We start from the raw sequence: 13,272 nt of genomic DNA on the forward strand, positions 1-13,272 counted from the left end.
GAAAAATACGGTAAATTTCACCAAAGGCCTGGGTAAGTCAGTGTGCCTTAACTTGGCTCCAGAAACCTAATAATGTAGCCACCATACTCGCCTCCTTGGGGGGAGAATTCCTTTGTCAGGCATGACTACAGACATGACTATTCTGGGGCGCAACAAGGAGCCCATGTTGGGCGGTAATGTGAAGCTATGGCTAAACATGAAGCACCTGCATGAAAGGAGAAGCCAGGAAGAAGCAAGGCATGAGAAGGCCTGATGCTTATTCCTATCCTGATTTATTATGGCATTAATTGGTCATGTGAACAGGTTAGTGGCTTGAATCAAAATGACCGCCGCTAGAATTCCACTTTCCCCACACTTCACAGCCCCTTATGTTTCCTGAAGAGCTGGTGCTGGAAAATCACCTAATGTTTTCTAAGTAACAAAATGCATTTCCGTTGGACTCGAACTAGAGGAAAGCATCGCCTTCCCAAGGGCGCTTTCAGCTAAAGGCTCAAGTTCTTGCTGCCCGCGAAGGCCAGGGGGACCCTCCAGAGCAGTAGTCCAATAACATTCTCTTTTTCCACCCAGGTACTTTGATTCCTCCGAATTGAGAAGTAGCACTTTTTCTAACTGGGACGACAATTCTGATTCCTTCTGGAAGAAAGAGAGCGGCAACAGAGACTTAGATACGATTCTGTCTTCGAAACCTTCAAGCTACTTAGAGAGGTACCTAAAGGAAACCTTCATGTGAATAAACCTTCAACTAGGGATGAACTGATAATAATCTTACTCATTTTCAGTTACAATCCAATAATAGCCTTGTTATAACAATACCAAATTATAATACAATTACTAATACTGATCATTCAAATACCGAATTATATAATTTAGGTGCCCCCCTCCCCATGTCAGATTTGATGAACCTTATCAGTTCCTTGGCAAGTTTGCAGATTCCCTCCGTTCGGCTCAAGATAAATGAGCAATTATACTTCCAGTTAAATTCCAAGTCCTTTTTGCATTAATCAGTTTAGTCCGTAGATAATAAAGTCCAAATTACGGTCTGATTAACAGGAGAACCTCTGCTTCTTAATGGCAGCATAGGTGAGTTACCGGCAGCCAAGTGCTTTTGCACTCAGCCTCTCCCTGCCCGGAGCGAGAGCCAGGTAAAAACTGTGAGTGAAGCCTGTTCCTCCCTGTCCCTGGGGGTAACTTGCAAGGATAATTACCCTCAATCATCATTGTTTTTTCTTTGCCAACAATCTCCTGCTGTCGTGGGCGCTGCCTCCATTAAGGCAGACCGGAACCAGAAGCCACAACTAGGGATGATCAGATCAGTTTGCTTCCAGCCTCTGTCCATTTCAGATGTGTTTAGATGTCTGTTCCATCCTGTTTTTGCAATAGTCTGCTCATTTTTAAAAAATGGATATGAAAAAGTCATATTTAAATTCATATTTTAAAATTACAGTTGTATTTTCTCTCAGCATATGCTTTTCTAATTTATTCTAAAACTTGAGTTTTAAAAAATGCATTTTACATCTGGGAAAGCTCAGTCGGTAAAGCGTGAGACTCTTAATATCAGGGTTGTGGGTTCGAGTTCCACGCTGGGCAAAGAGATTCCTTCCTTGCAGGGGGTTGGACTAAATGACCCTCATTGTCCCTTCCATTATTCTACATTTTCCAGACAAGATTTACATGTCAAATTTGGAGAAATTCTAAATCCGAAGGATAATTATGTTCTGGTCTAGTCCATGTATTAATTTAGGAGTTGTGAATTAGGTCAGTTTATTTAAAAATGCAAACCAAATAAAATTCTCCTGCCATTTAACCGCTGAGGCAAAACAGGTAGTCTAAGCCTGCTCACTTGTATCTAAGATATTCAGCTGGGAAATTCTATGAGTAGGCAAATACTGAATATTGAGTACAGCGATCTGCTTGTGGCTATGTTAAAACCTTTATTTCTATGCACAGGCTGCATTAACATATAATATAGCAATATTACTGATTAGCATTTGCTACTCCTTTTGTCTTTGGTCTCTCTATGTGTTATGAGCTCATGAGAAATTCATTGACAAAGCAGCTAAATACAGTGGTACCTCGCAAGACGAATGCCTCGCAAGACAAAAAACTCGCTAGACGAAAGGTTTTTCCGTTTTCGATTTGCCTCGCAAGACGAATTTCCCTATGGGCTTGCTTCGCAAGACGAAAACGTCTTGCGACTTTGTTAAACCGTTAAAACCGTGCTTCGCAAGACGAAAAATTCGCTAGACGGCAAAACTTGCGGAACGAATTAATTTCGTCTTGCGAGGCACCACTGTAGATGAAAACCTCTAAAAGTATTCTCATAAAGAAATAGCCAGCAAAATTGTATATAAAATCCAGAACAGGAGGGGATTTTGTAAAAAATATAAACAACAACCATCATGTCCTAGCTTTTAAAAGGTAGAATGTTAAATTTTGGACTAAGGATTCTTGCTTAATACTCTAGGGATCATGGGCTTTGCTGTGGTTTCTGTATGTGAAGAGAGGTTTTCCAAATCTATCAGTCTGTGTCTTAATGGTGGTTAAAGTTGCAGTTAAGCAGTGCATTTTCAATCTTCTCCATTTATTAATATCAATATATAATGGAAGAAGGAAGAACATCAGGGAAGTGTGATCCTTAAATTTTTGATGTTTGTAGATAAAAGTGATACACAAGGAACCCAGCAGACTTCTTGTGAAAACCGATTTTTTTTACTAATGTTTGTGTACATAAAATGATTGGGTTGCTAACATAGCTGGGATAATTCATGTCTTTTATGTGCATCCTGTTCCACCTGGATTATAATACATTCAATATTTATAAAATCTAACCAGTTGAAATAAACTAGGTGACACTGTTCAATTTTTAAAATGAAGTTTTTATTTATTTTCAAATTATGTTAGATACATTTGAGAAAAAAATTGTTCGAACAGTAAACAACAAACAAATTTGTGTCATGCTGGATAATAAAGTTTCATTTGATTACTCTAGGAAGTCTTGGCATATTTTTTGAATGGGTATTGGGTAATTTCGTACCAGGGTCTGAACAATTAATGCATGTGAGGTGCTCTGACCTCACATGTCAGTTTCTCCGCCAGTGCTGTTGACTACACTCTGGCATGCCAAGAAGTGATGCTAAGACCAGACCTAGTTCCCCAGCATCATAATGTACAGTTTCTGGAATTACCACCATTGCCATACTAAAATTCTCCAGCAAAACGATATTGCATACTTCTGCTTGACTTCATTATTGCTATTTATGTATTAGCTTTTCAATTAACTTTTAGCAATAGGTTTCTGAAAGTTCTACTTAATCTTACTCTGGTTATAAACTTTCTACTTTATTTACCAGTAAATACCAGTACGTGGATGTGTTTATATGTAGGGTTTTGTTTTGAGATCCACCCCCCCCATGCAGATGGAAGCCACAGTTGTTAAAATCGCTGCTCTAATGAAATAGCTAAAACTACAAAAAGTATAAATCTATTAACACTATCAAGTTGATAAGCAATATCCTCTCAGATATAACCATGTGGAACAATGTTGTTTTAGGCCTTCGTCTCGTCGTAAAGCCGAGTTTGAACCTCCTGCAAGCACAGATGAAGCCCAGAAGAAATTTGGCAACGTAAAAGCTATTTCATCAGATATGTACTTTGGAAAGCAAGACCATGCTGACGTAAGTGCAAATTAAATTGCACTAATTGCAAAACCTTTATGCAATTGATAACCAGTTTGTGGGGTATTTGGAAACATCACATTGCTAGAAGCAAATTTTTCTTGTAGAAATAGTTGTGATTTGAGAGAAATCAGAGTGACGATGTTCTCCTCCCTCAAAAAAAATTGAAACTTTCAAACCAGTTTAGAAAAGTGCATCTATTTGGATTTTCTCCTAGTAACCTATACTTTGAGTGAATTAAGAACTGGAGTTAATAAAATACTGGCTTTACCAGGATATTCAGCTTCATAGCAACAGCTGAAATAATCTCACCTAGATGTGAAACATGTGTAAGTTTATTATCATTGTTGAAATCTTCTTAACTCTTTCGCAGTATGAAGCTAGAGTTCGGTTAGAGAGACTTTCAGGAAACTCTGCTATAAGTTCAGCTGATTTGTTTGAAGAACAGAAGAAACAACCATCAGGTGGGAAAGGAAAATGATGAACATTTTTGCTGTTTTGAATTGTGTACAGTGTCCTGTTGATCAGCATACTGTCAGTGTTGTTTTAGTTATGGAACTTACTGCTATCCTCGTACATCCTGGAAAATAAGTCCTTGGTGGAATATACTTCATGAGCAATCCTAATATTGGCCTGTTTATATATTTTGAGACCTGTTTTTTGCTCCTGTCCTGAGCAGGCGCCCCTGCTTTCTCACCTAACAGCAGCCCCTGCTACTGTTCACGGCACCTGTTTCTTGAAGTCGATAGAGTTCACTACTATCTAAACAAATGGGTTGTGTTGAAAACATGAAATTAAAACCAGCAAGTTCTTGGGTGGGATTTAATACTATGGAGGCCTTCCTTTTTAACTTGGAATGCCCTGCCTGTAATTCTGTATCCAGTATTGGGGAGATCCTAGCTGTACTGGGCTTTAGATCTACTTGCATGGTCAGTCAAAGAAGTCCCTTGGTACTGGTTGCTGAGAATTTCAGGTGAGGAGAGGTCCTGCTTGGAGACTTCCCAGGGATATCTTGTTGTCCACTGTCGGACTGGAACAGCGGACCTTGTTTTAATCCCACAGGGGTCTTTCAGGCTGCATTTGGGGCTCTGTTAATTGGTCCTTAGTAAAATACCAAAACGGATCAAGCTAGTCTCAAAAATAATTGTGTCTGTTTTACTGCTTGCCTTATGTGTGAAGGGAACAGTTCAAATGCTGACTGGAAATAATATATACAGTGGTACCTCGGGTTAAGAACTTAATTCGTTCCGGAGGTCTGTTCTTAACCTGAAACTGTTCTTAACCTGAAGCACCACTTTAGCTAATGGGGCCTCCCGCTGCCGCCACGCCGCTGTTGCGTGATTTCTGTTCTCAACCTGAAGCAAAGTTCTTAAGCTGAGGTAATATTTCTGGGTTAGTGGAGTCTGTAACCTGAAGCGTATGTAACCCGAGGTACCACTGTAATGTATGTGTGTATATGCTTAAGTTACTAGGGTTTTGTCTGAAAGGTAATCATTTCATTTGAAACAAGCCAGTTTCAGCCCATGGATGATAAACCTCACTTCTTCCAACAACCATAGTCAAGATTATCCACACTTCTGGGTTCAGGTGCAATTCTAAACTGCCGTTAATAAAAAATGGAAGTGAAAGCTGCTAGTCTTCTCAATTTTAAAGTGCTGTTAATCAGTGAAAGCTGCCAATCTCCTCACAGCTACACTGGAAGAAGTGAGGGGAGAGTAGGAGCACCTGAGTGTAAGATTCACCTAGGATCATTCCCATTAAATATTGATTTTTATTGTATCATCATGTCCAGATGCAACCAGTGACTTTAGTACTGTAATTGATCCTTATGGGGTTGAATTTTAGAACCTCCTGTTACTATGGGCTGGAGCCTGATTCCCCCCACTGGTGGAGGAAGAGGAGTGGGGGGGGAGTGCACTGCCCCCGGCCGCGTGATCCCAGCAGGGTGCCATTGCGGCTGCCCCCCCCCGCCCGTACTGGGCGCCCCGCCCCTGCGGGTGGCATGTCCCGCGCCAGGACACGTGTCAGCCATGCCCCCACCTGCTCTCCGCCCCCCAGTGCCATGAAGCTCCGCCACTGCTTCCACCCCAGTTCTCTGTTTCTCATAGAGTTTGTGTTTTATGTATTGAAAGGTATTCCTATCAAAGCACACCAAAAAAGAGATTAAAAAGTTAATATTTAATGAAAACTTTCTATCAAATTATCACCACAGTGGCTCTTACAGCTAAAGGACTTTGTTGTGCCTTTCAAAAAGGGTCTTCTTTGGGTTTACAGCTAAAAAAGCTACAAGCAAGACCTTTGTATTCTGGTCCACAGTCCTATATAAATCCTTTTAGATACCAATGATTGTCATGAAACTTGATTATAGTAGGTTGATAGGGTCTAATTCTCTTTGTGCATATCTGCAGCAGGAAGCTTGCAACTGGATAATCTAAAGTGCCTGCTATTTAATACTGGAGAGCCATTAGAGACTGGTAACATGACACGCACTACGTACTGAAACTGAGCAGGGAGGTTAACTGCTGTCTTGTAGCAGTTCATGACAAGAGAAAATGAATAATTTTAAAAACACAATATAATGAAACCTAGACAACTTTACAAAAAGTGATTGATCCATAGTGTTTTACGATTAACAGAATTTTCAGCTGTATATGTTCTTTACGAAATTTCCCAGTACCTTTTACACAAAACATGATCACGTCAGGTTTAGATATTTGAAATCTTTAATGTTATGAAAGTGTACCAGATTTTCCTACACAATTTATCAAGTGGAGGCAACTCTGATTTCCCCCCTGCTATTTAGGTACCAGCATTTGAGTTTTGTAAGTCTAAAGATTTATTCATTATTCGACTTTGTAGAATGCAACTCTCACGGTAGATCAAAGGGGGAAACTAATCCGCTGGCCGCATCTGCCTTGTTGAGTCACACAGGAAGAGGCCCGCCAACGGCCTCCACAGCATTCGGGATCTCTAGAGAGCAGATGAGGCGCTTTATCTCTAGATCAGGAGATAAAATTCTTCTATTTTTAGGGGTCTTCTTGAATTCCACTTCAGAGATTCTCTCAAAAGAGCAGGCAGAAGAATAATTTATCTTTTAGCCTAGCTCTAAGCACTGCAGCGCTAAGGTTGGAGCCCAATCTGTCTGCCTGCAAGCAAAAGGCAGGATTTTCACCCATCTAATAGCTGGAATGGGACTGGCTAGAAATATTGATCGTGTGTGTGAGAGAGTGCCTGCTATGTGCCTCTGTGTATGCATGTGGGTGAGCATGCATATACTTTGGCCACACTTGCTGCTGGCATGTGGCCATGTGACTATCATTGTGACTGAGAAAGGCTAGCCCCCCTTGCCTTCAATCCCCCTCTTCATTTTGATGCTGGAAAATGGGTGTGTGGCGTGTTCCAGAAGGGGTAGTACCTCTGGTTGGGGTCATGTTGTGCTCCTTCTGCAGTAGCTTGCCCAGCTTTGGTCCCCACCCTGCACTCAGCTCTCTCCTGTGGCTCCTAGAAGCTGTCAGCAGGCAAGAGCAGCCACAACCCGGGAGACGGTTCTGACTGGCCAGCTAAAGCAGGTGAGGGGAGCCGATGGGTCTCAAACCCTCAGTCAGTAAGGGACTTCCTCTGCATGTGAAGACAGATGGAGCGGATGAGACCAACAGTGGGTACAGCTGTCAAGAAGGCGGTTTTTGTATGTGCTGTAGAGGGAAGTGAGAGGCAAGGTAGTTCCTCTAGAAGGAAAACTCTGATCCTAAACTGCTGCCTTACAGAACATCTTCGAATGGAGAAGAAATGGCTAAGGAGTAAACTTCCCCAGTAATTCCTGCAGCCAGGCTGGTGCCACATTGTATTGCTGCGCTTTCCTTTGGACCACATCAGCCAGACAGCCCTGGACATCCAAACACACTGCTCAAACTTGGGCCCCAGGGAGGTCACTTCAGTGCTGCCAGTGCAGCCACTTAAATTCACAAGTGGAGGACCCTCTGTGGTCTCTTGAGACAGACAGATGCAAAAAATAAAATAAAAAATCATCTGCTCTTTCCCCCAGTCTCACTGGAACTTATTTTCCTATAAATCAAAGAGGGGACTTCCTGCTAAATTATTTTTATGTGCAGTGTTCAGGTTCAGAATTGTACTTTCTCTTAAGTAACTTTTTAAATAGCATCTTTGTTTCTTAAAATGAAGCTCAGGAATTCCCCCAAAATATTAACATTGCAGTGCAAAACCAGCTTTTTATCATCTAATGGTAAAACTACAGAAGTCATTGATAGCAAACCCAAACTACTGTTTGGTGGTTTGGTACATTAAAGATAGATAGATGAGTTCACTCACACATTTTTTGCTGAGCGTCCTTTCCAGGTTATCGGGCATCTCCAAAATTGCTTAAGAAGAAGGGGTAACGGACAAGCTTAGAACAATGTTTCTGAATTTTGAGTCCTGTTCAGTGGCGTAACGTGGGTTGTCCCCCTAACCCGTGGATTTGCGCCCCCTAACCCGTGGATTTGTGCCCCCTAACCCATGGATTTGCACCCCCTAACCCCAACCCCAGATGTTGCGCCCGGTGCGGCCGGCCCCCCCTGCACCCCCCACCCTACGCCACTGGTCCTGTTCAGATTGTAAATATTGAAACCACTTTGGAGCATGTTTTGCCATGCAACTCTTAATGTTTGTCACAGCCATAAACCTTCTTTCTAAACAAACACAATTATGCACCCTAGTCTTTTGGTCCCATAGATTTTAGATAGTTGTTTTAATCACGTTGAAATGATTTGTCTGATAAAATTAACTGAGGAGACCTGAACTCACCTTTTTTTTTGGCATAACCACTAAATTTATTTCTCACTCTATTCTTAGGCAGTTACAATATTTCACATGTCTTGCCCACTGCTCCTGATATGGCTCAGTTTAAACAAGGGGTGAAATCTGTGGCTGGAAGGCTTTCTGTCCTGGCAAATGGAGTCATGACTTCTATACAGGTTAGTAAACTTACACAAAAGGGACATTTTCAAATTTGAAATCAGGTTTTATATAGTTTTCTGTCAGTAGCAGACTTACCTGTATGTGAGACGCTGGAGCGTGCTTCTTGTGTAAACTGATGGTTTTATTCTGTCACTTCCATAACAAGGCTGGGTCCCTTTAGGTAAAACAATTTGTGTAGATCTATTCATGGAACATACAGTTGGCCATATTTTAAGTGTTTTCACAATGGAGTTGGGGGGGGGGGAGAGTAAATTTCAGTCCATTTATTTTCGTAGTTGTATGTTTTATGTAAGACATATGTATGTTTTATGTAAGACATATACTTTCTTATGAATATTTTATTTACATCACTTAGAGGTTTGATTAAGCAGTATATAAGTCTTGTTACATGAATAGAGTACAGCTGTTACACTACTGCATTTTTTTTACAAGGGGTGGGGAGTTTTTGCACCCTATTAATCATTGTAGGAGGTGGGGATTATTTGTTTGCTGCTGTTCTTAATTTTATTATGTATTTTGTGGTTTTTCTATTGTATTTTTATATTGTGAACTGCCCTGAGATCTACGGATGAAGGGTGGTATACAAATTTAATAAATAAGTGGACAAAATAAATAAAAATAAAATATAGATGCAGACTTTAACAATTCAGATCTGTTAAGGTCCAGAAGACTTCTGCCAGTAGGAATGTAAGTTGACCCCATAAATGCACAGAGTTCCATGTCCACAGGGAGATTTTTCTACAGCAAGCAACTGGGAAGTCCCATTCTTTTCCTTCTCAAGCTTGCTTCTCTGGCTTATCACCAGTATCAGGAGCTAATGTACTAGAAGACGACATAAATCAGCAGTTCTTTAAAAACAAGCTGAATCTTAATTTTCAAAATCCATTATATGGGCCATTTGTTAAACACTAAATTACAAAATAAATGGGTAGAGATTTCGATTTGCGATGTTTCAGATTATAATAGTGCATGCAACTTGTATTTTTCCTTCCTTGTAAGAGAGAGCACCTGTTCATGTCTTTTCATTTCCTTCTCTTTTAGGATCGTTATGGTTCTTAACCATTTGTATTCAACTGAACTTGGATACACAGAAGAAGAGCTTTTTAAAAACAAACACCACACCTGCCATTGATAATAGTGCAAATCTTAAATGAAGGCTGTAGAATATTTTGTTTTAATTGATTTCACACCTGTATGTTTTTACCATGTGTCCTCTCTGGTTCCTAGCCACCTTTCATTTAACCTAGTGACTTGTTATTACTTCTGCTTTCATTCTATTAGTGTCGTCTCTTCTGCTGTTTGTGGCTTTTTGGTGCTATGAATAGTTTCCCCACCGTCACTGCCGAGAATCTGGTTCTGAAGCCACACAGGAAAGGCAAAGCATTCAGTTATGTCTTAACGCAGATTTAGTTATAGACAAGCAATGAGTTTATTTTCATAATATATGCTTGTCACCTTACAGAAAAAGTTGTCTGTGATAGATCACTGGCTGTAACCTCAAGTTAGCTCTTTTGCTTAGCCCCTTCCACACGTGGCGATACTGGAGTGGCCATGAAACTGGTCCCTTTCCTATCCAGTCGGTGGGTAGAAAGTTGTATCTGGACAGAGCGATTCCTCAGGTAATCGAAGGTGGGATTTTCCCTTCCAAAATATTTACGCTACTACATGCATTCCAAAGTCTGAAGTAAGGGAGACCTAAGGGATTTGGGGCATTACCTTCCAGGGCTGCAAGGAGGAGTGGATTGGTGTACAATCCTAAGGAATGTTGCTGATCTTGCGGCACTTCGAAATAAGAAGGGCGTGTTGTGTGCATCATCCCAACAGACCCATAGAAGAGGCCACAATTCAACACAGAGTTAAGAATGGGTTGAATGTGTGTTGGATTGTATCCGGTATGTCTTGATAGTTTAAAACTAGTACTGATGAACGTCTCAAAATGGAAGCTAATTGCTATGCTCTAGTTGGAAAATGAAGTAGTATTTGAAGCATTATTTTTTCCCCATGTAAACAGGCTTGCCTAGAGCAGAGAATTTGTCACTTGTTAGACTGTCATTTTCCCCAACCAGCATTGCCAGCGGGAGGATTGGAGTTGTAGACCAAAACATCTGACAGGCCCTAGGTTCCCTATACCAACCTGTCCTGTGTTAAAGGACCTTGCTTTTGTGTGTTGACGGTCTGTTTATTCATAACAGATAAGTTTTCTTTTGAATTTCAATTTAGGCTCCTTAAGTGCTTTTAAACAATCAATATGATGTATAAAATTAAGACTAAAGTGTTTCTATCTGTACAAGTAAATGCACACAAATAGATATATTATACAGAGAGAGAATCTACTTATGAAACTTGCAGGGCCAAACAGTCTCGTCTTAGGCTGTTTAAATTTCTTAGTGCTGTTAACTTCTGTAAGAATTTTAACACCATCTTGGGATTTAAGAACAAAATACTGAATATGTGCATAAATGTATAAAGAGTGGCTGTGTTTTAGACAGCCTGGAAGCATAATTCCTAAAAATAAACTGAATTGGAAACTTGGTGGCCTGAAAGATCACCAAAAAACCCTACATTGTATCAGTTCTGTATCCCCCCCCCCCTGAACAGCTGCCCTTTGAACAGCTGCTCAATAAATTTAGAAATAAATTGTAATCTTTCATGTGAAGCTTTGTTTTCTGTTGGCTGATTGAATTTCATGTTGTGTGGATTATCATGAATTTTGATTCCTATCTGTCAGGAATGCAGGAAAGTGTGTGTGCATGTGTGTGAGAGAGAGAGTGTCACGCTTCTTCAGGGTTTAGCCTTTATGAAAACAAAAACACACCAGCAGACAGATGGACTCTGAAAATAGAGGGGGCTAGTTCTGAAGGACCAGGAGACCTCTTGTTTAAAGCATAATGACAGAATATGGGATCAACAGGAAGCCATTTCCAACAGCTCAGCATGAAATGAACCAGCAAGATGCATTATTTACTTATAAACAAGAACTGTCTAGGAGTTACCTGTTCATTGCAGGGAACCACTTGTCAAGAACCTCATGTTCCCTGCAGATTGTGATTAACTCATTTTTGTGTGTTTATTTTGACCCAAGCATTAATTGTTGTGACTTGGATCCTAAGATACATTTATGGAAGTTCACAGAAGGAAAGGGTTGCATCCAACACTCTTGTGTGCTGTGGAACTTCTTCCTGTCCTCTCACCAGGTGTCCCCAAAATCTGCTCTTTTGGTTCCCCCAACCCTTGAGCAAGAGGGAAAGAGGAGGAAGCTCCACCCAAGCGGCCAACTTTTCCTATCCTGACCTGCACCCCCCTGTGCTTCCTTCTGGCACAGGGCAAAAAGCAAGCTGGTGGCCCTTTTACTGGTTAAAGCTGGGGTGGAGAACCTGTGGCCATCCAGGTTTTTTTTTTGGGGGGGGGGACTCCCATCGACCTCATCTAACATGGCCTGTCATCAGGAATACATGGAGGGCCACAGATTCCTCATTCCTGGCCAGAATGATCACAAGCAGAGATGATAACATTCACCCTGTGGATCCTTGGGAAATGGAGTACGGTGGTGCCTCGCAAGACGAAAAGAATCCGTTCTGAGAGTCTCTTCGTCTAGCGGGTTTTTTCGTCTTGCGAAGCAAGCCCATTGATGGATTAGCGGATTAGCGCTATTAGCGGCTTAGCGGATAAGCGGCTTAGCGGCTTAGAAAAAGGGGGGGAAGGGAAAAAAACCCGCTGGAACTCGCAAGACATTTTCGTCTTGCGAAGCAAGCCCATAGGAAATTCGTTTTGCGAAGCACCTCCAAAACGGAAAACTCTTTCGTCTAGCGAGTTTTCCGTCTTGCGAGGCATTCGTCTTGCGGGGCACCACTGTATTTGGGTACGAAGTATCTGTGGAAGGACCCATATCTCAAGGTAGTTGCTTGAAAGCCTCAAAGATACTGTCTATTGATAGTTTTGCAGGGAGGAGCAGAGTCACTTGAACATCATGCTCAAAACTCCCAACCCACAGAGCCGCTTCAGGAGGATCTCATCAACACTACATTTGCAAATCTCCCAACACTTCGGTCTCATAAGAACACCAAGGCTGCTTCTGAAATCTAATGCTTGGGGAACTGAGAAGTGGAGAACAATATTAGGAGCTTATTGCATAATTTATGGCGAACCAAAAAGGCAGGCATTGGGAAATAATAGCAAAGCGGTTGGTTGTTCTCAAAAGGCTCCCTAGAAAAATACAGGATGTGTGAGAAAGTTGAACTTAGAAATGGGAAGCTGTGGGGGGTAGAGCCGCGTACAATTCCTTGAGGAAGACAATACAAATTTTGTGTTCTGTTTAGAGAGATTAACTGCAGAACATATCCTTGGCCTTTGATAGGTCACCAGAGTAAAACAATAGCCAGACAAGCAGATCAAACTGCTGCCAAAACCATCTCTTGAAGCAAACAAAACAAAAACAAACTTTTGGAGCTGTGTGCACTGTACAATCTGGCCGATTCAAGATAACGGTTTCCATGATACGAAACCTTTAGTGGGGTCTTTAAATGTTAAACCACTTTGTGAATCAGTCTGGGCTTAGAAACAGGATATAAATATAAATCAAGGGTCAGCAAACTTTTTCAGCAGGGGGCTGGTCCACTGTCACTCA

At 41.2% G+C, this 13,272-nt stretch overlaps 1 protein-coding gene across 15 annotated transcripts in view; it reads left to right on the plus strand.

Moving 5' to 3' along the window:
• The window catches only part of ARFGAP3 (ARF GTPase activating protein 3), a 36,022-nt gene extending 24,720 nt beyond the window's left edge, over positions 1 to 11,302 (plus strand). For 14 of the 15 annotated variants that reach the window (XM_083503413.1, XM_083503422.1, XM_083503426.1 and 11 more), the window contains 5 exons: positions 568 to 705; positions 3,551 to 3,674; positions 4,048 to 4,138; positions 8,523 to 8,644; positions 9,690 to 11,302. In XM_083503413.1, the coding sequence (XP_083359539.1) occupies positions 568 to 705; positions 3,551 to 3,674; positions 4,048 to 4,138; positions 8,523 to 8,644; positions 9,690 to 9,707 (493 nt within the window). In that variant the 3' untranslated portion in view covers positions 9,708 to 11,302. Of the gene's footprint in view, positions 1 to 567; positions 2,069 to 2,296; positions 2,989 to 3,550; positions 3,675 to 4,047; positions 4,139 to 8,522; positions 8,645 to 9,689 lie in introns of those variants that run through there. The other variant, XR_014526262.1, reaches the window with a different exon arrangement.
• Positions 11,303 to 13,272: the final 1,970 nt, after the last annotated feature.

This window comes from Podarcis liolepis, assembly GCF_965112155.1.
Source record: "Podarcis liolepis genome assembly, chromosome: 5".
Classification (NCBI taxonomy): Eukaryota; Metazoa; Chordata; class Lepidosauria; order Squamata; family Lacertidae; genus Podarcis; species Podarcis liolepis.